Source organism: Colletotrichum abscissum (genome assembly GCF_030869225.1).
Source record: "Colletotrichum abscissum strain IMI 504890 chromosome Unknown Scaffold_70.1, whole genome shotgun sequence".
NCBI classification, from domain to species: domain Eukaryota; kingdom Fungi; phylum Ascomycota; class Sordariomycetes; order Glomerellales; family Glomerellaceae; genus Colletotrichum; species Colletotrichum abscissum.
This window is the reverse complement of record NW_026850515.1, coordinates 26642-51111: the sequence shown is the minus strand read 5'-3', so window position 1 is coordinate 51111 and position 24470 is coordinate 26642. Positions and strand designations below refer to the sequence as shown.

General features: G+C 54.3%; 7 protein-coding genes across 7 annotated transcripts; 5 read left to right on the top strand and 2 right to left on the bottom strand.

The window, feature by feature from the left end:
• Nucleotides 1–806: 806 nt before the first annotated feature.
• Nucleotides 807–2799, top strand: CABS01_15597 (epoxide hydrolase; the record flags this gene model as incomplete). Its single annotated transcript, XM_060548931.1, has 3 exons — nt 807–875; nt 982–1115; nt 1209–2799. The coding sequence occupies 3 exons, from the start codon at nt 807–809 to the stop codon at nt 2797–2799; spliced, it is 1794 nt and encodes a 597-aa protein (XP_060391127.1).
• Nucleotides 2800–3567: 768 nt separating this feature from the next.
• On the bottom strand, nt 3568–7092 carry CABS01_15596 (timeless protein; the record flags this gene model as incomplete). Its single annotated transcript, XM_060548930.1, has 3 exons — nt 3568–4547; nt 4600–6952; nt 7018–7092. The coding sequence occupies 3 exons, from the start codon at nt 7090–7092 to the stop codon at nt 3568–3570; spliced, it is 3408 nt and encodes a 1135-aa protein (XP_060391126.1).
• Nucleotides 7093–7648: 556 nt separating this feature from the next.
• Nucleotides 7649–8734, top strand: CABS01_15595 (3-hydroxyacyl-CoA dehydrogenase; the record flags this gene model as incomplete). Its single annotated transcript, XM_060548929.1, has 3 exons — nt 7649–7783; nt 7850–7949; nt 8004–8734. The coding sequence occupies 3 exons, from the start codon at nt 7649–7651 to the stop codon at nt 8732–8734; spliced, it is 966 nt and encodes a 321-aa protein (XP_060391125.1).
• Nucleotides 8735–12835: 4101 nt separating this feature from the next.
• CABS01_15594 (uncharacterized protein) lies at nt 12836–13063 on the bottom strand (the record flags this gene model as incomplete). The annotated part of the gene is made up of 1 exon (XM_060548928.1): nt 12836–13063. One exon carries the CDS (start codon nt 13061–13063, stop codon nt 12836–12838), a length of 228 nt encoding a protein of 75 aa, XP_060391124.1.
• Nucleotides 13064–17732: 4669 nt separating this feature from the next.
• CABS01_15593 (uncharacterized protein) lies at nt 17733–18281 on the top strand (the record flags this gene model as incomplete). Its single annotated transcript, XM_060548927.1, has 1 exon — nt 17733–18281. One exon carries the CDS (start codon nt 17733–17735, stop codon nt 18279–18281), a length of 549 nt encoding a protein of 182 aa, XP_060391123.1.
• Nucleotides 18282–18419: 138 nt separating this feature from the next.
• On the top strand, nt 18420–20049 carry CABS01_15592 (uncharacterized protein; the record flags this gene model as incomplete). Its single annotated transcript, XM_060548926.1, has 5 exons — nt 18420–18685; nt 18751–19024; nt 19298–19489; nt 19800–19806; nt 19880–20049. 5 exons carry the CDS (start codon nt 18420–18422, stop codon nt 20047–20049), a joined length of 909 nt encoding a protein of 302 aa, XP_060391122.1.
• Nucleotides 20050–22717: 2668 nt separating this feature from the next.
• CABS01_15591 (uncharacterized protein) lies at nt 22718–23128 on the top strand (the record flags this gene model as incomplete). Its single annotated transcript, XM_060548925.1, has 2 exons — nt 22718–22881; nt 23017–23128. Coding segments are annotated over 2 exons (276 nt in total), but the record flags the coding sequence as incomplete, so codon positions are not given.
• Nucleotides 23129–24470: the final 1342 nt, after the last annotated feature.

The window sequence follows — 24470 nt, the reverse complement described above, 5'->3', positions numbered from 1 at the left end:
AAGTATCCGTGACTCTACTTCGTTTACTGCCCTGAGAACATTGAGGCGGCACGGCGGCATGCGGTTGTCAAGTTGAAAGGTGTGGCTTGACGTGGCGAGGGCGGCATTCCAACGAGCAGGGAATGAGGACTTTAGTATGACCAATGAGCCGTTACAACGGGCCCCTTCGCTCATGAGTGTGTTGGCAGACGGCCTAAACCTGGCGACTGATGCAACTCTGTACCTGGCACAATCTAGCAAAAAGCGGTGATCATTTCCGAGCTTGTCCAGGGATTCGTACGCACCGCCACAAGCTTGCCCGGCGCGTACCTGTTCTGCGGTTCTAGACCCCTCCCGCTGTCCAGATCGCCCATTCAGAGGCCGCCTGTGAAGCAAGGGGAGATAGTTCAAGCCACAACGCCACACCTCGAACGACATGGAAGTGCGCTTTCTCTCTTCGGTTGCAAAGACGGTGGACCGCCTAGGACATGGCACTTTATCAAAGTCCCAGACCATTAGTAGGTAGGTAATGAGACGATGCAGGATGGGATTCTGTTTCCCAGGCTTAAGAGAAGGGTTGTATTAAATAGTTTCGGCTCGCTTAACCTTGTTCATGATTTACCCCGTATAGCCTTACTGCACCCGCTATTCCTGGTTTCTGGGCTACTGTCAATTACTCAATAAGACCCTCCCCATTTGCTGTTGCTGTTGCGACTTGTTTACTTTCCGGTGTTTCCGCTCAGTACTGGGCGAAGGCGGTCGTTGATGTTCTTCATATAAGTCCTACCGGTACACTCACACGCGTATGATGCCAATCGACTCCTACCATGGCCAACACTCACGACTCGGGCGCCGCTGGCCTGGCGGGAGATGAGATCAGTCCTTACCGCATACATGTGAGGACTCCCAGAACTATGAAGTGAAGAGAGGGCTGCTTGGGAGGTTGGTGACTGAGAGTTGGCGAGCTTCCCAGCTAACACAAAGTCATTGTTTGAATCAAAGGTCTCCAGCAAGTATCTCGATCTCACGAAACAAAAATTGGAGCTCACGAGACTTCCTCATGAGCCCTCGGAACCCAACAAGTCTCGGGACTGGTGGGAGCCAAAGTCTCGAATCGAGCCGCTCATTGACTTTTGGTGAGTCGAAGTCTTGCTTGATCACGTCCAAGTGATTAGTTCGACGGAAGAGGAGGCGTTGACTCATGAAAAGAGTCTTCTAACTCATCGCAGGCTCGAAAAGTACGACTGGCGAGAACAAGAAACTGCCTTCAACAATCAACTACCCCAGTTCCGCACAGCCATCACCCCGCCAAGTTCATCCTCGCCCGTCCGTCTTCACTTCATCCACATCAGATCCTCGCATAGCAACGCCATCCCCCTGCTCCTGATTCCCCCATTCCCTTTCACGAACCTCTCCCTCGGCCACCTGATCCAGCCGCTCACCGAACCAGAATCGTCATCTTCTGAAGACGGAGAGCAGCAGCTACAGCAGCCCTTCCACGTCGTCATCCCCTCCCTCCCCGGCCTCGGCTTCAGCGATGCCCTCCCCTCCGACGACGCCTCCGTCATCCCGACGACAACAGACCTCCTCAACACGCTCATGACACGCCTCTCGTATCCGTACTACCTCGTCTCCAACACCGCCTCCGCGGCCTCCAGTCCCGCTCAAATTGACTGGAAGCTCGCGGACCACCTAGTCCGCCACTACCCCAGCAACTGCCTCGGCGCACACTTTATCAGCCCGTCCCTCGCGGCGCCGACACTCAAGGAGGCACCACTCGAGTGGATGAAGTGGTCCCTCGCCAAGTTCTTTCACGCGCCCATCTTAGGCTACCAGAGTGAAGACCTCCGCTCACTCGACGAAGAGACCCACGCCAGCCATACGCTGTCAGCTGGAAGGAGGCGCCCTCTTCCTACTTCACTCCAACCCGGCGCAGGCAGTACTCTGGTGGAGCCGAACACAACGTCCTTTGCGCTATGCGACTCCCCCGTGGGCCTCCTCGCCCTCGTCCTCAAAGTCATCCGCGTTCTCGGGGCCAAGAAGGAGTTCTCGGCCGCCGAGATCATCACCTTCACCCAGACGGCCTGGCTCCCCGGTCCAGAGGCGGCGATGCGCCTCTGGGCGCGCTGTCTGACGCATCAAGAGCCGACCCCGCCGCTTCCAAAGCCGTCCAAGAAGCCCAACGTGGCCATTACAGTTTTCTCAGGAACTGGAGAGACAGGTGACGTATCCGGCGGGCGACGGACCGCGGACGACGATCTTGAGGCCCAGACACAGTCCCGGAACGACGTCGACATTCTCTCGCCCCAACCTGCCCCGAACCCGTACGTCTGCCCCGCCTGGGCCAACGTCTCCTACAACGCCGTCCACGTGCGCCGCGTACCCGTACCGGGAGGACGTCCGGGCCTCGTAGCCTGGGATCACCCGGAGCTCATCGGCGACGGCGTAAGGGGCCTGGCCGCGAAACTGCTCTCCTTCGACGCCAGGGTCCAAGACATCGTCGCCCAACAGCAGCAGAGGCCGGAAACGGTGCCGCTGCAGGGTGTCGTTGTGCAATCCGACTCGTCTGGCTCCACGGCCGCAACGGCTTCGAGCCAACAAGGGGGTGCAACATCGGCGGCACCGGTGCTGCCTTCCACTCCGCAGGTTGAGGCGACCAAGTGGCGACTAAGCCAGATCCGCGAGGCGTCTGAGACGCCCAAGAAGTCGTTGCAGCTGGACGACGGCGATGCGGGGATGATGCTGTCGCCGCCGGATGCTGATTTTGCTGGGGCGAGTCCGGATACCATTGTCGTTACTCCCCCCGTGGACATGAAGTAGTTGCGATTCAGTCTTGTGGAGCGTGTAGTCTCTAATGTTTTTACTTTGTACATTTTTTCCCCTTTGTATGATGATACCAATGTGATGCCGATGCATACGACACAAGGCATGTTCTGAGAATATAGCTACTTTAGTAATTACGTTCGTTCTAAATCAGGCGCTCCCAAGCCACGTTTTTGTGAATCGCAAGTTGTGTTGGTGGTAGCGCAAGGTGATGTCGACGTGCCTTTCTTTGTACTATCTCTAGTACATACTAAGTCTTTGCCCAGGTTCGATATGGAGATTTCTTGCATAGAAGTGGTCTCCTAACGTATTTTGGGGAGGGAACATGACGGATTCCGAATTCAGCTCATACCTCACCTGCCTCACTTCAAAGCTGGGCCTTCGTAGGAGAGGCCTGAGCCCAATAATCGGGTCATAGACAAGCCGTCAAACCATGACGGAATGTCTATCAAACTCCCCCTTCTCCTAGAGAGCGAACCTCCCCGACATGAATCCTCGGCTGAGCGCTGCTTATTGGCAAGTACATGTACATAGTTCAGCAACTCAAGTCAACCGACGATCAGAGAGGAAGACAAGTTTTGATAAACAGGTCATCTGCATAGACTCACAAAACACGAGCTAGCGAAATCTAGCGAGCTGAACCACCTTCAGAGACGGTGTGAAGATTGGGAAACAACTTGATATTATCGCCAAGATACCTTCCTACGCTATGCATCCTAGAACCACCGAAAAGACATGTACCCAAACGCCCAGAGCTTATCTTCATTATTCCTCATCACTACTCTCCATCACGAAACCTCCTCTGGTGCGCTGTCGTGCGCGTGCTGTAGGCGCCGGCGCATCTTCGTCATCTGAATCGGCATCTGTCTTGTCTGAAGCCTTCGCCCCTTCTTCAGCAGTAGCTACCTCAGGAGTGATGCGTCTCCGTTTCCGAGATCCCTTTCCTTGAGAGGAAGACGGACTGGAGCTCAATGGCGTAGCATTGTCTCCATTCTGCTCGCCGTCGCTATCGGCATCCATATCAACGTCGGCACTCGGCCGGGTAGACTGAGTGCCTCTCGTCACAGCGAGGACATCATCGTCATTGTCGTCGCTATCATCAAGCAGCACCGCTGCTGGTCTCTTGGTCGGCTCCGATATCGCAACCTTCTCCACAATACGAGCCAAACGCGAGCGTTGTGCCTCTTCTCGTTGGAAGAACTCACGGTCGTACTCCTCGTCCGTGTCGTCATCGCTAGCGTGGACGTACGCTTCGCTCTTGATCTTTCTCGCCTTTTCTCTCTCGCGCTCTCTGCGCTTCTGGGCCTTTTCTTCCAACTCGGAATCATTCGGCGCCTCCTCATCTTCGCTGTCTTTTCTGCGCCTCCTCCGCTTCGTCTTTTTAGAAGCAGGGTCGTCAATAGCTTTGCGGACGGTAGGGCCCAGGGGTTCAAAGAGGAAGCCGTCATCAATATCATCATCGTCGTCATCGTACTCGGCTCGCTTTCGGGCTACTTTCTTGCGGCGAAGCTGATCCTCTGCGCTGGCACCATCAAAGGCGGGTGGATCAAACTCGGCATCGTTGATGTGCTTGATATACACACGAAGGAGACTGGCACTAAGATCTGGTGGCAGCATCCATACGGACTGGGGCGTCTCCTCGATAGTCGGTGCTAGCCTCTCAAAACCAACCAGCTTCATGAGTAGACGCAGGTGAGAATTCTTAAATATGGCAGTCTTGCGGGCATCATTGTCCGGTCGCACAGCTGGTACATGTTAGAGAGATCAACCAGTGTGGTCGCCTGAGGAAGTACTTACTCAAAGGGTGTCTATCGATTTGTGCGCCCTCGTCGGTGCCCTCGACCGATGGTATGAGGAAATCAGCCGCCTCCCAGGCAGCACGCTCCTTTTCCGCAGTATCAAGAACTTTCTTGACCCACGAGATATGATCCTGTTGATTTTTGTCAAGCAGAGCGCCAACGACGATGGCGATTTGCCGGTCCAAATCCGCAGTGTACTTGAACTCGAGTTCTGCAGCGGGCCGAGGCGTCGATGTCGAAATAGTCTGTTTCTCATAGCCATATTCCAGGTAAAAAGCGGTGCTGCTAATCTTGGAGAAAAGCATCTCAATTATGAGTTCGGGCCGCTGCTCGATCTTGCGCGTGCACTTTCTGAGGATTTGCTTGGTCAGTTCTTCCCACTCCTTGTACATGGTAGAGTTCCTGTCGAGCGGTTCCGGCCCCTTGATCATGTTGTAAAGGAGATGCACAATATCAACGCGGAAGAGCATGACGCTCATCTCTTGTTTAAAGGCTATGCGATAGAAGTATCGATGAGCGCGCTTCAGCTGAGAGTCGTCGAGATCCTTGTAAAATTTGGTAAAGGCGACAAAAGTATCGACCACACCTTGGGGGGTAAAGCGCGATGTGAACCGATGGAAGTCGAACTTGCGCTCTTTGGACGTCTTTTCGGCATTTGCCTCGTCGTTGGCAGACTCATCGTTCTCCTCGTTATCAACTGTATCGATACCTGCTTCTTTCTCGGCTTTCTTCTTTCGCCGAGTCCGTTTACGAGACCGAACTTGCATGTCGACGTTTTGTTTCGAGTAGGCCTCCAGAATTCGCAAGAAGTGATGCACTAGCTCTGTGGCGGTGTCGAGATACTCGAAGCCTTGCTCCTTGTATTGTCTGACGACATTGGCAATCAAGTCGTGTGTGGAGTCTTCGTAGAAGAGACGACTCAGCGTGTTTTCCGCAATCTCCTCATCGTCTTCGTTTCCTGACTCTGTCATTTCTTGGACCGTGAGCAGAATCTGCGTGAAACACCGCATCGCAGCCGTCAGGGTAGGCCAATCCTTATGTTCCCAAGAGTCGTGCATAGTCTTTGTGAGAGTGATGAACATTGCTTGATCCAGCACGCCGGCCACGAGATTGAAGCTGCTGACCTCTTCGGGGGCGCCTGCCTTCTTCGAGTCTCGTTTTGACTTTCTACGAGTTCGCTCCGCCTCCAAAAACCAGGCTACAAGATACATGTACTGTCGGCGATGGTAAGACAGAACATGGGGCGCCTCCCGGTCCAAGGACTTGCGAACATGCACGAACAAAGGGTTGAAACCAGCATCAAGGAAGTCTTCGACAAAGCTTCGGAGCTGGTCGTTAGCCCTTGCATTGAGCTTGACTGGGGCACCGAGGTCCTTGGATTCCACCTCTCCCTTCTTGGCCCGTCGCGGTGGCTTAAACGTTTTGGACTCGTCCAGTTTCTTTTGCCGCGTAGCGCTGTCTGCGAGCGCATCCTGACCAGTGATTGTTGATACCCGGCCGTCTTCGCGCTGCATCCATACCATGGTGCCGAAACGGTTGTGGCGGGTGGGCGCCTTGCGGTTGAAGGCACTGCGCATCGCGCTCTCCTTTTTCATCATTGAGGAGAGCTCTTTAGCCTTCGTCTTGTGTAATTGCTGTTCATTCATGAACAGCTTCTTGACCTCGACCTGTTTGACCAGGTGGTAGATGACTTCCATGAGAACTACGTCCTCGGTACGGAAGTCTTCGCCCATATTCGAAGCAATCATCAGCAACACCGCAAAGATGTCCTGAAATGAAAATGCGTCTATCGTCGTGGAGCGGGATATCTGGGTCTCGTCGCCATCGTATTGGACACCGGCAGGAGGGGTAATCATGGCGATGTTGCGGAGGAAGAAAAGCACAAGCTTGATGATGCCCTGGTCGCGGGCAGATCGTTCGCCAATGGAAATTGCCATAGATGGTAGAGCTGCCCGGATAGCTGTATTGAGAACTTGAGCGCCGTCAAAGTTGATGATGGCCCGCTTGTATCCCACTTGCGCCAGCTCGAGAACAGGCATATGGCGATGGTGATTGACTGTCATTCGTTCGGCATCTCTTTCCATGGGCCAAGTAAGGGGCACCATAATCTCGAAGCAGGCTAGAGCTATACGTGCTTTGAATGTGTTGTTGGTATCGTTCTCGGGCCAGCTCGCGAGGATCTGGAGAAGATCGCCTTCCACGATGTTGGAGTCTGCAATGCATCGGGCTACATCCATGCGATTGGTCTTTTCGTCGTAGTGCCGAATCCATTTCTTCAGATCGCGGAGGACCTGGACGGCGTCGTCACCAAGTCTGTATCGTCCATCGTCGTCGGCGCTGGTGCCACCGAGCTATGTTCATGTCAGAGTCAATGTACAACGATTTGGGGAGGAATTCTCGGCTGGCCAAAACGTACCGCGGACACAAGACTGTTGATGTGCGCACGAACTTCAGGGTGGACAACTTCTGTTGACCCGTCCGGCAACTCCATCTTGTCGGTTCTGGCGGTATTCAAGACAATGGTAGATTGCAATTGAGGCTTGGTGGTGTCTCCATCTACACGCCAATAGTGACGATGATAGAAAAGCCCTGGAGGGACAGACCTGCCCTGGTTCACCTAGCGACGCGTCCAGCGCGATGCAGTGCGTCCTAACAGAAAGTTGCGTTAATTGGCCCCATATTTTGTGCTATCGATACCGAAGATTAGATAAGGCCCATGTAGGTATGGCGCGCGGACCGAAAGGTACCTGCTTTAGCTCTGGGCTTTGGGGCTCATTAGGGGGCCGCGGTTAACCTCGGGTCATGGACAGCATCATGGCCCTGGACAAGCAACGACATCTGTCCACGGACTTCCGTTCTGTACTTCAATCTTAACAGTACTTCAAATCAAACTCGTAGAGTTTTACTTCCCTCATCACTTATTGTATCTTGCTCACTTGTTCCTCGCGAACTTCCATTCAATCCCTCACGCGGCCACAGCGGGGCTTACTCGAATATCACCGAGATCATAATCCCTGCACACTCACGTTTCGCTCACCTCGATAACTATGGCGACTTCAATTGCTCGCGTACGGGCGGTGGCGAAGCTTCCAGGGCAGCTTCGGACGTTCAGCTCTACACCCAGAGTTGCTTCTGCAACAGGGGGAGTGAAGCGATTGGGTGTCATCGGTGCTGGGCAGATGGTGAGAGAACCCGCGAATTAGCATGTGAATATGCGGCATCCAGAAACCTGACGGGTTCAAATCTAGGGACTCGGCATCGCGCTTGTGGCTGCTCAGAGAGCTCAAGTTCCCGTAACACTTGTCGATGCAAACAAGACGGCCTTGGATAAGGGTCTTGCATTTGCGGGTGAGTGTTCAACGACACACTGGTAACGAGTTCCGTTCGCTAACACCTCAACAGAAAAGCTTCTTGCAAAGGATGTTTCCAAGTCCAGAATCACACAGGAACAGGCCGACAAGGCCCGCTCGCTGTTGTCTCCAGCCACGTCTATTGATGAGCTGTCGGATGTGGACTTTGTCATTGAGGCCGTTCCTGAAATCCCTAAGCTCAAGTTCGACATCTTCTCCAAGCTGGCTGAGGTTTGCCCGAAGCATGCCATCTTGGCCACCAACACTTCATCCATCTCCATCACCCGCATCGCCGCCTCCACCACCCAAGACCCGACAGACACCTCCGCGAGCTCCCGCGTCGTCTCAACTCACTTCATGAACCCCGTCCCGATCCAGAAGGGCGTCGAGATCATCAGCGGTCTGCAGACCAGCCAGGAGACGCTGGACAAGGCCGTCGCGTTCTGCAAGGCCATGGGCAAGGTTACCTCTGTATCCGCCGACTCCCCCGGATTCCTCGCGAACCGTATCCTCATGCCGTACATCAACGAAGCCATCATCTGCCTGGAGACCGGCGTCGGCGACAAGGAGTCAATCGACGCCATCATGAAGAACGGCACCAATGTTCCCATGGGCCCTCTGCAGCTTGCCGACTTTATCGGCCTGGACACCTGCCTCGCTATTATGAAGGTTCTTCACGAGGAGACTGGTGACTCAAAGTACCGGCCGAGTGTGTTGCTGCGCAAGATGGTTGATGCTGGTTGGATGGGAAAGAAGAGCGGAAAGGGATTTTACGACTACTAAAGCAGAGATGGGATGTTGGAGTTGATGGTGAGCAAATTTTACTAATAAGTCGGACCATCTAATACGAAAAGTGATAGATAGTTCTCAGTAGTAAGCTCAAGAATTGGATGCATCGCAATGCACAAGACCTCTGTCATCATGAAGTAAGGCGTTGAATTCACGCATGTCCACGTGCGTTAAATCACAGATTACATTGATGAAGTGAAGTGTGTATTCTCACTTGAAGCAGACTCTTCCGAGCCCACTCTGGCATACAACTATGCACATGGGAATACCTCTAGTCCGAACCAACAGGCTCAAAAGCTGATGAGATGAATGACGGACATATATGCCCCAGGTAGCAAAGTACTCGTACAAGCACTCAAATGGGATGCGTTAATACCATTTGATGACTTGAACATCTCAAAATAATGGCGAAAAACGAACCCATAGCCTCGTACATTCTCAAATGATAATGAGTACTAAAGTATAAAGTACTACTTATGAGTGACATACTTGCCAGAGTCACGGGCCAAGTTAGGCGTGACATGAGCCAGAAGGTTCGAAAGGTATGGCCAAAAACCTCGGGCGGCTCTGATCTTGACGAATTCACGATTCAAGATGCGGCTGGTAATGCGGCTGAACGGTCTAAAGGGGTGCCCTTTTTCAGCAAAAGCTCCGTATAGTTAAAGAATCTTGTTGCAGAATTCAGTCAAGGAGATACGTATATGCTAGTATACGCTAAAGGGGAAGTCTTTCTGGGCGCCTATGATCACCTCGGAAGAAGTGTGACACAGACATATTTGCTAGAGGATCCCATGCTGCTTTCATCTGCACATAACACTACCATTAGATCCAAGTATCTTTGGAAAACCAGATTGAATTCTTCCAAATGCCTTCGAGCTACGAAAGAGTGTACACGCTTGGGCGTCCAACTCGCCGCAAGCAGCTCCCTCCAAAACATAGACAGAGTCCATTCTGAACTCGTTCATTGGAAGCCAAGTTTCGACTACAGCAGCAAATTCCAAGCTCAAGGGGCGGCAAGTTTCGAAGTAGGTGCAATTAGGGGCTAAGGTTTCCCCGTGACTCCTTATCCCCAGAGTACTCAAGGCTGGACTTCAGGACGGGACGGGATGTCAGGCCTTGGAACCATCCATAGCCCACCATCATTTGTTTAAGAAACACATCAAACACGTGGGAATCATGGAAACATCTTGAGTAAGTGGTCAGCCATAGTCACAGCACGTGAAAAGAAAACCAAGTCGCGGGTTGATAACGTCTATTCGCCACGCTCGAAAAGGAGTAGCGCAGGGAACTGGATGTTTCTCGCACGAGATGTATTCTCAGAATGGTGAGTTGAACGAACGACATATGTGCATTTAACAGACGCACGGAGATACTTGCGTTTCCTTGAAGCTTAGATCCCAGCTTCGAGCTATTCATCAACCTGCAACATCTGGTCGAGTAAGCCAAGGTGAGAAGAACACTGCTAAGGGTCCCAATTGCTGGCCATTCATCACCAGACAGTAAGTCTCGGCAAAGCAATGCTCCCACCGGCCGAGCTTCAGAGAAGCAGCAAACTTAGTTGGTGTATATATGACATTCACGCAAGGTAGAGAAGCCAATACATGACATAAGGGGTTATGAAGCAATACCAAGAAGGCGACATTCCTGCCAAACTCTGAAAAGCTTGGATGAGGACCTCCATGGCTTCCAATATGGGCCAAGAACTATCAATATCATCCGTTCTACACTTCTTGATTTAGGATTAAGATGACATACGATGATGATGTCGTCCGATCATGCCTAGTTTCCCCCAGGAACAAAGACCAAAAAAAAAGTCATCCGAACGAAGTCTGGTCCAGAACTGATCTACACGTAACTTGGGACGGCAGTTCACAGACGCCCGCAACGTTTCTTCGCCACTTGGCCCCCATATATATATCGGATTGAGAGTTTCATGATCTACAGCGTGCCGTGCGTGCCTGGCACAGGGACAGGAAATCTCGGTAAGAGGTAAACAACATCCACGGGAAAACATGATGCTAGTTTCTCCGGCATCACCAAACGATGTCGACACATCTGAAGGTGGCATGAGAGGGGAAAATCCGAAGCCAAGGCCAGATTGGCCCAGCCCCGTTCCACGTGGTTTCTGTAACTACGCATGACGACGTCGAACCTGTTTACGTGGGAAACCCGAACGTGCCTGTCTCGACACGAATCCACGTATTCCCATCCGGCCCTCTCAGCCTCTACCCTGCCCCATCTCCCCCATCTGAAGCCGGGCCAAGAAGCCAGGCCGCGGAGTGGGGTCGTATAAAGCAACCGTGAACGGAATGGAAGAAGGCAGTGCAGTTTGAAAGAGGCTTCCCGAGAGAAGAGGGACCAATATATCGGACACTCGGGACAGCGGGAGGGCGAAACGAAGCGGCGTGGGCCACTCTGACCTCCGGGGACTTGTGGCTCCCATCCCCGAACACGCACGCGTAGTTGGCCAACGCCCGCCCGCCACCGGGGGATATGTGTAGTCCGAGCCGAACAAGACGTCGCCGGTGTGCGGGAAGAAGAGATTCTTCTCCTCCCGTCTTGGGTGGGAGCCCGTCCTGGAGCTCAATGCCGAGTGGGAGGTGTCAAGAAACCAACCAACGACAAGGGCAAAGGGCCGCGGCAAAACTTCAAGTACTTGGACGAGTTTGGCAGTCCTTTCCCTCGGTATAATGCCTTCTTTCGAGCGTCAAATGAGCGGCCGATCAGGCAATGAGAAGCTAGAGCTACGGTTTACTACCATGAACGACCGGATCATGCGCTGCCCGACCGTCTCCGACGGCAGAGACCACAGATCCCACCTCCCCTCCCCTCTCCCTCCTTGCACCATGCTATCAGATCCGAACATCATTGAAGGGAGATTTACCGGCCGAACGTCGATCGCTGATACCCCTCCCCGCCTGGAACGAGCCTCCCTCCCGATGACGAGCAAGCCGTTTGTCACCCACCCCCGAGTCTCCCGCGGCGGTCTCTACAAACATGCAGACACACACATACACACACACATGTGCACTTACGCGCAACAAGCCGACCCCCCTCCCCTTCGTTGGACCTTGGAAAGACTTCCTTTTTCGGGAATGGTCACGATGTGAAACGCGGCGGTGCGGGGGAGCAGAACAAAAGAACTGGGCTTGCTCCAGATGGACGGGAAGACGCGTAACGTCTGCAACACTACGTAGGGAGGGATTCGAGAGCGAGATAGAGAGCCGCAAACGATAGCAGCCATAGCATAGAAGGGAAGAGAGGGGCGGTAGACCATTCCACCCATCGTCAAACATGGCGAGAAACGACGGAATCTCCAGCGGTTGGTGGATTCGAACCATGTGTGACGCGAAGGCTGTTTGGCAGCATGTAAATGATTTTCAAAACTCCGCACGCGGCACAGCCTTTTCTCTTCGCGAACAATGAAATCGAGACCGAGGTCGCGCGGAAGTTCCCTCTGTATACCTTCGGGTTCTAGGTTTTGAAAGTTCTCCCATGCGCCCCTCCTCCTCAACCCGGAGAAACCTGTGATTTGTCGTTGGTTGCTAGACTAGGTTGTGGTGTGGTGTCGGCAAGGTCGTTTGCTATCACGTCGCCAAGAGGCGGTTGATGAGAGCTGCACCCCCTACCAACTGCTTTTTCATTCTTTGTCTGCGGGTGACGTCGCGGATGCGGCACGGGCAAGGTCTTTTTTCTTGACACGAACTGCCATCCTTGATCCTAGCGGGAGGGATTTCTCGTCGTTGGAGAGCCGCGCAAGGGACAATGAGCCGATTCCCAGACCAACTAGACCCTGTCTATCACCAAAGCTGTCCAACACTGGCAAAGCACTTGCAACAAGCTCCAGCAGTTTCGCGAGATAGAGTGCATTCAAGAAGGTAGAGCGGCGGTTGCCCATGCTGACCATGTTCTAGAAGATCTATTGTAAGGTTTTGCGGCGAGGATGAAGACCAGACGAGTTTGGTGAGAGCTATAGTAGATAGCTTTCGCCGCGGGTTCCGTGATGGCGGGACGGGGAGGAAGACGGGGTCAGGGCAGGGCAGGGCCTTGAAAGTTGGCGTAAAGAGGCCAGTCAAGGGCACGTGGCGATGGTGGTCATCTCGATGATGGCCATGCCATGCCATGCGGTATGCCATGTCCACGATACGATGGATGAACCGAGCATGGCATGCATGGCGGGGATGAGCATGAGCAGGTTCGGGGAAGAGGGGAGAGCTGGAACTGGCCTGGGCTGTCACTGGGCTGAGATGGGGCCAAAAAAGAGAATGTGTGTATAATTAGCCCTCGGATGATGCTATTTCGAACAGATGGGCCATGGGTCATGGGAGGGGGGAGTCGGGGAGGAGGAATATCAAGTTGGGGTTCGGTTGCAACGTGGATGGAGGTGTAGTGGGCTCAAGACGGAAGATGTGCGTGATGGATGTGGCAGGATGATGGGACGAAAAGTCACGAAATGGGACTGATGATGGCAAGAGGTTCGCATTGAAGTGACGGATGTGGAATGGAGTATGGAGTTTGGGATGAGCGGGAATGCCGTCGTGCCATCGGGTGTGGTGTGGTAAAACAGGCACGGCAGTCGTCTTCAGACGTTAGTCGTCTCAAGTCAGCCTTAGCAACCCCAGTTGGGAAGGCAGCCAACTGCCAAGCACAACCTATGGGAAGTCACCAATTGGACCAATTGATACTGGTTATTACTTCCTAATACTATCAAGTGCAGTCAGACCGACGATGAGGTAATCATGCAAGGTACGGAGTACCGCGGCTTACCTTAGCATCGTGTGTTAAGCCCAAGGTATATCCGTACTCCGTATCCGTACCTACTTCGTACATAGGTAGGGTGCCAGGTACTGCGTAACATACCTTACTACGGACTCGTATGAATGGCGGAATAAGGTAGCGTGTCGACATCAATAGCATCACCCGTGTTATACCTACCTTACCTTGCGGCTTGGCCTTGCGTCCCTCCTCACAGTGAACTCACGCAGTAAGGCGACTCTAGAGTCTAGACAGAAGCGAATGACACTAGGTAGTGTAACTTTCCCCCATGTCAGGATTCGCCTTGGCCCGCCCAGATGATGCCTGGCGATTGCGACTCATAAATGGGGTTTTAAGATGTGCTAAGACCGACCCTAACGCGCCTTTGCCGAAAGCTGGGCTGATGGAGAGTTGAGGTTGGTTCCATTTCCCCCAATGACTTTCCAGCTCGTTGTCTATCCTAGCTGGGGAATCTTCTTAACTCAGCTCAACTATTGAATACTCTCTCTCTCTCTCGGTTCTCCAAGGCTTCCCGAACAACCTAACCAATCTCCCCCCACCCGTACCTTACTCGAGTGACAGCAACCTTCCCCGTTGCGTGCAAGGCACCAGGCACAGGGCCACACTACAGCGAGAAAGCTGCCTTCACTGCAACCATAGTCTGCTAGGGTATACAGTAAGTCACGGCAGTCCCGGGGGTGAACTTGTCAGAGGCTCTTATAGCTATACGGCACACCCAGGGCAAAGACAGGGCAGGGCCGCCGCCAGAACCTGGGGACCAGGGATTGACACTAAAATTGGGCGTGGACATCGAGTGGGCATGGGCAAGCTTCGGCGGAGTAAGGCCCGTCAAGGCCGGCCTCTTTTTTTCTTCTTCTTTTTTTTTTTTTAATTGGTGAGTTTAGTTTGCTGAGTTGTAGACTTTGTTGTTGTCTGTTGCTTTTTTTCTCCTTCGCGAGTTCCATTCCCCTTCTCTCATTTCGGAGGCTCCTCTCTCGGAGCATCGTCTCTGAAATTCCCCGTGCTGTTTCCTTCTCCTATCCCCGTCTAGGTTCTTCTTCGGGGAAAAAAGAATGGGGGAAAGTGGGGGATTGGGACCGTGAGCACACTGGGAGGCGGTTTGAGTGCGGTGGGAATTTCCATCTCGCTTTTACGACTGCAAGGAGCGTTGCCTCACAGACGACACCCAAGAAGCAATAAAAAAATCGAGGGGAAACTCAATTCAGCAGGTAGAATTGCTACCCGTCCAATGGTCACTGGTCACATACACGGTAGCCAGCCGCGCCATGCGGAGGAAGAATGCCAAGACAAAGGGGAAACGGGGGGTAATGGGCAGAAGGAAAGAAAAACAGAGGGGATCCGTAACATGAAGAAAAAGGAAGCAAAAAGGATCCGGCAGTGGTGGAAAACCCGAGTGGTGGAGCCGAAGCAAATACCGGCGGCCGGCAGCTTCAAATCTTGTGCCGCGGCCTAGGCCATGCCATGCCATGCCATGACCATTAATGACAAGCCTTTCTTTGCCCTTCTACCCTCCTTGGATAATGATGGTCCAATCCCACGATAGGTACCCGCAAAAAGAAAGGAAATGTCCAGACCGCACCTCAACCTCGAGTTACTGCGTCTTATGTGACATTCCCTACAGATAGTACAGTCCGGCTTCCGTCATCGTACCCACGATACCTTCTCTCACCCGGGCGGGAAATCACAGGAATCCAGATTTCAGGGCCCCCAGTGCTCACCTCACCCTCGATACTGGGAATCGGGACGCTGGAACAGTGGACGCCGCAACGGGATCCTCTTGCAGTCATTACGGATGCCGCCTATCTCTGATGACACTGTCGCAGTCCAGGCCGACGTGCACTAGCACCGCGTCCCCGATTTGCTGCAAGCAAGTATCCGCACCCATTCCCATCCGCACAACAACCGGGGGGCAGCTATCTCTCCACCGCGCTGCGACCTCCCGTCGTCGACGTCGACTCAAGACTTCAACCCATATCCACCCACTTACTGCTTGGTGGAGTGAAAGCTGGTGGAGAGCGCGATGAGCCTAGCGAGGTCTATGTATTTCACTTTCAACTTCTCATCAACCCATACCCATACACCCAGGGCCACCACCTTGGCGTCCGTGTCGGTGTCTCCAAAGTCCCAGAGTCAGGGCAGAGAGGCTCATCTGCCCACGCTGTCAAGGGTTGTTGCAAACTCACGCCTTCTCCGCCTTGTCTCGTCAGACGACCAGCACCTGAATCGCCGCGCATTAGAATCGTCGTGAAGAAGGTTTAGCACCATGCCTCATCAGTAAATGATCACAGCCGATGATAGGAGTTTGACAAACGCAACAAGCACCGTTGCTAGTGTACTTCGTGCATCTGACGAGACCCGCATCGCATTCGCACGAGTCTAGCCCGGAGTTGCTGGAATGCCCAGATATCGGGTTCCCGCTCGTAGTTGTCGCATTTCGAGATTATTCCCCATGCACTCCGCCGCCCGCGTAGAAGACGACGTGAGCACTGAGTCGTTGTCGTTCGGGTTCCTCATGCTGGGACTCTGCGGATGTGGGATTTGACGACAAGTCATTAGGAACAGCCGGCGGGGATATCGGAGAGTGGGACGGTACGAGACGAAACGAAATGAGATGAGCGCAAAGTCGAGCTATCGAGCTTCGTCCACTCCGAAGCCGTCGCTCTCACCGTCAATGTCACGACGACTAGACTCCAAAGCCACCCCGAGCCACGTTGCAGAACAGTAGAACCTGGGGCTTGGCGACAAGGCTGTTTGCTGTTCTGATTCACTGGTTCACTGGCGAGCTCAGAGCTCCAAACTCGGAGCTGAGACCGAGGAATGCGAACTCGGAATGAGTGTCTGTTCCCACGCCCACAAACTGGATCCAGAGCCACGGATCGTAAAATAACGTTCAGTGACACGGAGCGCGGTGAGGTAAAGCAAGCTTGTTGCGACGTCTCACAAGGCTCAGGCGCAGGGACTTTTTGGCCTCCCGCTCGTCGGATACTAAGGTTAGGTGCTCCATAGTGTAGATAGACAGTTGGCGGCGGGCGAATAGATGAGACCGGCCGATGCAATTCATTTCAAAAGTCAGATTGCCTTAGTGGGCGGGTATTCGGCGGTATGGTAAGGGTAGGCAATTTGATGAAAAACAATAACAGTAAGGCAGAGGCTGCTGCAGAGGCCGTCAAGGTTGACCGTCGTCGTGATCGATGGTGGCAGTGTTCGCAGAGGGTCCCTCTACAGGCAAGGTACTGTATCCATACTCCGTACTCCGTACATCGAAGTTTCCAGGTTGCAAGAGCAATTCGTTGACCGCTCGACCAGGGTGATGCTCGTTGGTCGGGGCGACTCGTATATCCGTGTCCGAGGAGCTGGAAGGGTTCAGTGAAGTCTGTGAAGGGGGAACGTCCCGACTGGACCGGTGGCCTGGGATGGCATGGGATACGTACCTGAGTACCTTCTCACCGTTCGGATGCCACCTTACCTAATATCGTCCGATCGGCACCTTCAGCCTGGGCTCCCCTGGCGGTGCCTGGGAAGTGGCATGGGCCCCGCTCTTTCCTGGCTCTTTTCGGGATGTAGTGGTTAATGTGGATAAAGGAATAAGATCCACTTGAGAAATAGGGAACCCGTCACTCTTTACGCATAAATGAATACGCAGTACCTATGAACCTTGGACCCTCCACACCTCACGCCCAAAACTGCCTAAACCCAATCCAATGTAGGTATGCGAACAACGCACCAAAGCTCGGCACTGGTACCCAAAAGTGCCCACGGCGTTGCAACGGTGCCGGGGGAGAGACCGAGTGAGGACCTCAGAGCGGTTGAGAGTCCCCGTCGCGGACGACCATCGAAACGGAGCAGGCCCGCTGACGACCGAATACCACTCTGGTTCCTTCCGGAGAGGTGGGCGGACAAAGTTGCAACGAGGTCAAGGACCAAGACTCGAAAGAGGCACACACGCACCGAAAGGGACAGATGCCCAGAGAGAAAGAGGACAGAATGGTACGTCAGTGGTAAGACGATGGCCCTGCCGAGCGGAGGCTCTTACAAGATACCAGTCCCCCCGGGCCTCGGCCCTTGAGTCCTTTGATTTGATTTCTAGATCGCACCATCTCCGGATCCCGCGCATCTGAAGCATCGGCAGACGTCTACCAGGTGCCTCGCGTCATGTCCCGCCGTGCCGTGCCCACCGCAGTCCATAGCCAGATCATATTCTTCCATGATCCATCCCATGGCGGGCGGCATGGCCCCGGTCTTCACTTCGGCTTCTAGTGGACGGAATCACGGATACGCATCGAGAGCCTCCATGAAGCTAGGGATCATACGGACCAACGCGGACTACGGACAAATTCGCAAAATCGTTAGCTTGACACAGTCCCGCGATGGGACCATCATCATCCATGACCTTGAATTATCGTGGCCGATGCCGCCATGCACGACAGAATCTTCTTCCAAGGGAATCCACCCCTTTTTGCTGCTTCAGTATCAGCATGCCAGGCAAGCCTTTGATTACAAGCTTGTCAGTGTCGTCTGCTTGCGAGATATCCGCACCATGATGCAGCAGGGGCCTTTTTTGGAATTGCCTCATTTGGTTTGGTCGCTGCCCACAAGAACCCCCCGTGCCAAATCTTCCACTGCTCAGAAGTCTTCCTGGGATCCTGGAAGCTGGCACTGGCAGACAACGATATCCGCACACACCGCAACTGCAAAACCCGGGCACGTCTTGGCAGCCATGGACCAGCAGCGATGCCCGTTTGCCAACTTGTCGTCAGGTCCTTGAGCTTTCATCTCGTCTTCGGCTTCATCGTCTCCACAAGTGCACGCACATCAACGGTTCCGTTCCAAGTCATGATCTCACGCTTGAGCCAGTGCAAGGTGGTATCTTTGTCTTGGACGGTATCCATCGCCCTCATCTACCATGAAACTTGTTGTTGAAGACTTCAAAGTTCACGGACGCCAGATACCGTTGGTGGCATTCAGGGTGCCAAGCAGCGATTCAACGAAAAATCTCGCCCCCCTGCCCCCTTTCACTTCCCTCGTCTTGGAAAAGTTGGGGATTCAGGACCGGCACTCGAAAGGCTTGTCGAGGGAAGCCCTGCTCGCACTGCAGCCGCACCAACCAACCCGCTTGACCTGCTCGTCCCGTCGCTGGTGTGACAAGCCATGCCGAGCATTCGGCCACCCGTCTGTCACCTGGAATTGACATGGCCTCGTCGCACAAAGTGGCAATTTGGTGCTTTTTGCTCAAGGCCGGGAAACTCTGTCATCGCACGGCCGCTAGCGCTCGCCGACCTTGAGAAGACGACGCATCCCGGGACCTCCCTGTCCAACGGCTTTCAAGCCTGCTTGCCTCTAATCTTGACCGAATATCTCGAGTCCTCGTTGGTCAGATGCGCACCAAGGCCGCCCACAATTCAGACCGAGCTTCTCCCATCGCCGCAATGCAAGTCCATCGCAGTGGCGAAGACCACAGCCACGCGTATTGTGCGCGGTCGGGCGCGGGCACAAATGCAGTCGCACATGGTCGAATCCTGCAACTTCTAGACATGCAAAGGCTTGCGCAACAGTGATGCTAGCAGCTTAGCAGCCTCGGCGATGAAAAGTTGTAACTTCAGCTCCACTTGACTTGGCTTCTAATCACCGTGGAGACACATGACTCTGGGGTGATTGGAAGATTCTGAGACTTCTGAGGGCAACCTTCATCACCGCAAGGGGCACTGGAACCGAGGGCCTTGACTTCGAATGGCAGGTAAAGGCGAGTCCGTTACGGCTGCAACCCTCGAGTCCTATTCATAGCCGCCCGAGGTCCACAGTGCCGAGGGTGACGAGAATGGGCTCAGCGGACCGGTCACCGACGACCAGAGTCGGGGAGAGAAACCTACGTTGGCTTCAACGGCGCGGATCGCGATCCATGCCATGTCCTCTTCAGCCCATGTTCTTCGCCCGTACTGCATGTCACTTGGCATCGACAGAAGCGCCGCCGCACTCGTGCGCACCTGTCTCGAATTCTAGACGCGATACAACACCAAACCATCCGCACCCACCACATTCGGCCTTTGCTTGAAGAGCCTCAGATGCGCCCATGCCCGGCCCTGGTCACCGGCCCCCCGGTGCTGTCTCTGGCGGCACAGGCGTGTTCACATGGCCGCTCCCCGAAACTGCATCTATTTCCGCCGCCGACGCGGCTACCTGCTCGTGGCTGCGGCTCTCCGTCGACTTGACACAGACCAACGATTGCTCTCCGAAAGGCGGGTGACGGTGGATCTGATGCTATTTTCTGCTTGTACGCATCGAATAGAGTGACTGTAAGCAGGCAATGCAGGCTGAGGTTTCGATCCTCCCAAGACTCTTGAAAGACATTTCACGTTATACAAACAGATCCGACGACGGCTTTGAAGTCATCACCGGGTAATCGCTGTTTGTCGGGCGGCGGCCAGCGTCTGCACCGTGACTCGAGTGGCCAAAGCCGCAGCCGCAGCAGCCGCATCCCGGAGTGTGGCTGCTCTCTGGTCTACCGTGTGGCCCCCTTTGGCTTTTACACGCCCTAAGTTCGTAACTGCAGCACTGCTTATGTGTTTGGACGAGGTGGCGGGATGTAGAAGCCGGGAAAGCAAAGGCGAAATAAGCAAGTTGTCCCAGGCCTGCAAATGCAGTATCCATGTCTGCGTACAGATCACACAAACACACGCACAAACTCCTTGTTTTGCAGATCGCGGGTTGGACAAGAGTTGCGTTGCGTTGCGTTGGTTCTGCCAATGTCATCTCGTACGGGCGTACGTACGAACCAACCGACTGTACTGAACTGCCGTTCTCCAATTTCCCCGTTGTCGAGGAGGCAATCAGAATCAATCTTGCATCTGCGCACACCAACTTCTAGACACCAGCTTTTCTGCTTTCTATCCCTCCTCTCTCCTTGCTCCAAGGCGTCGTCACTCCTTGCTAGCGCATTGGGCATCCTAGGATCATTCTGCAGTTTGATGCCGGCTTCGAGTACCGGCTGCATCCACTGTTTGTCAGACAGGTCAGGTTGGCAGGTCCAACGACAACGATAGATGAGCCGAGACTCGAGACTCGAACGAGATTATCGACAGTCCCTGACTGACGCGGACTGCAATCAGCATGCACCTGCAATCCCAAGGCATGGCAACTGAGACACGCCAAAAGTCCCGCCTCGCTGGATCAAGGTGGATTGGAGATTTGCCAAGACTCTTGGAGGGTGAAGGTGATGGGCAACACGCAGGTACGCCAGTTAGCGTACTGGTAGCCACACGCATGCCGGGGTTGCTGTCGAATGGGCAAGTTGTAACGAAGAGATTCTTGCGCGCGCGCGTCTGCAGGGGTGCGTGGAACGGCAAGTTTGGACGAAGTGCTCGCTGAGCCATGGCCCCACGGTTGCCGCGCTGTCGGAACCTCTTGGATCTCCCTAGCGCGTCTGGCTGGCGATTCAGAGATCTCTGGGAAGCAGAACCAGGTATTCCCTGACAGGCTCTTGTGTCAAGTTGATGGCCCGACGGGGCGCCGGTAGATTTGGCGCCCTTCTGTCTTTCCCACCCGCTCCCTGCCACACCGAAAACGCCCAGCTGTCCTCCGGTTCGACTCAGGTACCTTGGACTTGAACAACGAGACTTCGGGTAGCCCGTGAACAGCTGTTGCAACGGCTGGCGAGTGGCTTGCAGACTTACCCAGTTGTGTACCGAGCGAGTCTCTCTTCGGACTTGCCTGCGATCAACATCAACGGCAGCCCGATCTTGAAGCAAGTCACCCTGTCCCGGTCGATGGTGGTGCTGTGGTGGTATGTCTTGCCTCTGTCTCTCATGCCTTGGCTTCCTCGGAAAGCTGTACGCTACCTATGCGACGGAGTAATTCATACGGACTCTCAGTATTATCGTACAGACTAAGAAGTACGAACACAGACGCAGCGTAAGCCAGCCAGCCCGCCGTCCCAACCAACAAACAGTCAGCCTCTAGGGCGAGGCTCGCGAGCAAAGCAGGGAAAGCAACAAGCAGTAACATGCATTGACGGATGTGGCGTCCGCGAACGCTCCTGCGTCTCATGGATGGGCCTGATGGACCTTGATGAGCCTGATACCTGACGCCCATCACCCGTTCCTCTCATCTTGGAGCTGTTCTTTGGGATCAACACAGGCATGGCACCATTCCTCAACCCGGTCGGAACAACATTTCGAGCAAAGTTTGGGAAACGGCATGCACATCAAAGTCCACCACGATTGCTCCTGTCAAATGGTCTTGTCGTCTCTTCTCCTGAAATGCATGCAGCAGTGCCGGAAAGAAGTCCACGGGTGGCGTTCCTGTATGACAGGGCACGCCGCACACGGACGGCCGTCGCGGAGATGGATTCCCACTCTTCTGCGCGACGAAATTGGACAGGACCCGGCGACCGCACGACACGATCCACACACCCGTGGGTTGACCCAACCCACACGCAGCATTGCTCACTTACGTTTGGCCCCATGGGTTGGGTTGCTGTCGGTTTGTTGTCCCGATGACGAGAGCAAAGGGCACCGGGGCCGGGGCAAGCCTTAGCCAAGGCAAGGGCAAGGTGAGGCGAGACGAGGCGACGCGTCCGAGAGTCAAAGACTTGAGAGGAGGGAAGTGAAAGGACCGGTCCATCATGAGATTTCCAAGAAGAAAACACACCGACAAAAAAGCAACAGAGTGACAACCGACATGTCTTTTGGTGTTACGTCTGTGGCCATTGTGCCCCATTTTTTTCTTTCGCTATCTCACCCGGTTTCTGTTGTGAGAAGCTGGTCAATTGGTCATGCTGGATGTCACTTTGGACGGGCGGTAACTCTTTGCAAAGCAAGACCATTCCTGTTATTCGTTCATCTCACCGTTTTGGATTTTCGAATATCTGAACATCAGATGGCAGCAGGCTTCCCTCGGTCTGAGGTTCCTGCGACCGAGGACATCCCCGAGCGGCAGAGAGTTTGGCATTGCCAGGCCCCCGACATTCCCGACAACGCCGCGCCGCCGAGTCCGGATCTTGTCATTTTGACTTTGGGGGTCCATCCTTACAGATGTTCTACACGTATGGTACGGGATAGATGGGCTAGGCATTTTTCCGCACTGCAGTATAACGACTGTAGACTCTGGTGACGTGAGAAGCATCAAACGGTACACTAGCGTGTAGCTGGGCCGTTAGTCCCCCTCGCTTTTTCACTCCGAGTACAGTCTCGTCTCGTCTCGTGATGTCTCTCTCTCTCTCTGTGCGTGTGTCTTTTACCCATCATCAGCCACGAACCGATTCCTGCATCACAGTCATCACGCAAGGCGGCCGCGAAGGAGCGAAACGAAGCGGATGCGATGATGCGAAAGTGGGATCCCCTAATTCCCCATCCGCATCACCAGCATGTAAGGTACATCACCCCCCCCCCCCCCCCCCCCCCCCCCCCCCCCCCCCCCCCCCCCCCCCCCCCGCGCGGGGGCGGGAGGGGGAGGGGGGCGGGCGCCCCCCCCCCCACCCGGCCGGGGCGGGGCCCCCCCCCCCCCCCCCCCCCCCCCCCCCCCCAAACCCCTGCTTCACGCGCTCGCATCGCTCCGCGGGGGAAGAGGAAGAGGGAGATGACGGCTGGCTGCCCTGTCACTCTGGCAGGCCTGGCCTGATGAGGGGCCTACGATCACCCGCCCGTCGTCGTCGTCGCCGCCGCCGCCGCCGCCCCCTGTACGGATGACGAGGAAGATCCCTTTTTTCTGATGCTGCGTCGATTTGCTTGCTCTTCGAGTCTCTTCCCGCACCCAGCCCAACGCTGATGTGAACGACCAACGACTGACCCCGGTCCGCAAGCGTACCCCGGCATAGGATGAAACCACGGTTCGTATGCCCTTCCCCTCCGCTCTCACCCTGGCCAGAGGATGCCAGATGGAAGCCTTCTACGGCCAAATCTGAGCACGGACATTTAGCAGCAGCAGGTAGTTGTTGTCTTGTCTGCAGTGTGTGCTGCACGCAACGCAGCTTCAGCGCCTGAGGAGCGAGGTGCAGTGCAGTGCATTCAGCGGAAGGAGGATCGTGGAGTGTTGTCGTTGGTGTTGTGTATTAGTCCCACGCCCCCTTATTGAAGGTCAAGTGGACGATTGTCGCTGCTGGCGAGAAGTGAGTAAAAACCCCGACGGCGACGGCGCCTATGTAATGTGCGTATGACTTGTATGTAGGCATGTATGTATGTATGTATGTATGTATGTGTGCATGTATGCTTTTCTGTGTGTGTGAGTGTGATGGATTTCCCTCCGATGAAGGAACGTTTCTGGTTCGTTGGTTCCTGGAGACCTGAGAGATCTTCACTGCTCGTTACCATATCCTATCGTTCTAGGCTCGGTCGGTCAGCCTCCTTGTGTTTGGGTGTGTGTGTGTGTGTGTTCCGAGCTCCGTTCTCCCCATTCTCACTTCTCTCTCTGTCTCCCCCGCTCACGATGCAAGGGGGGAAGTGGAGGGGCACCGTGTGCAAACTTGAAGAGAAGAGCATAACTCGACGGCTTCTTAATTTCTGAATCTTGCGGGGAGAGAGTAAGAGAGTGCGAGTGACGTTTGGTTTAGGGGGTACGGATAGATGAACCACGCATATGCCGTCATTGTCACCCGAAGCGTAGGAAAGCAGAAGAGCCAAAAGAAGAGTTGCAGTGGTTGACTGCTTCTTGTTTACCCGTACCCCGTATCCCTTTCCTCCTGTTCTGAGGGTAATTACAAAACTTTTCGGCACACGAGTGATTGGTCCTTGCATGAACTTGTCTCTCTTGACTGTCTGTGTGTACGGATAGAAACAGGACAGGACAGGACAGGATCAGACAGACACGGCTCAACTTTTTTTCTTGAGATGATCGGCAGGCTCGGTACTCCATAGCTTGTTGGGAATATGGAAATCGTTCCCGAGGCGAGTGCGTGTGTGAGAGCACTCAGGCACTCACTCGGACGGTAGTGTAGACCAGATGGCAGAGGAAGGGCCCAGCGAAT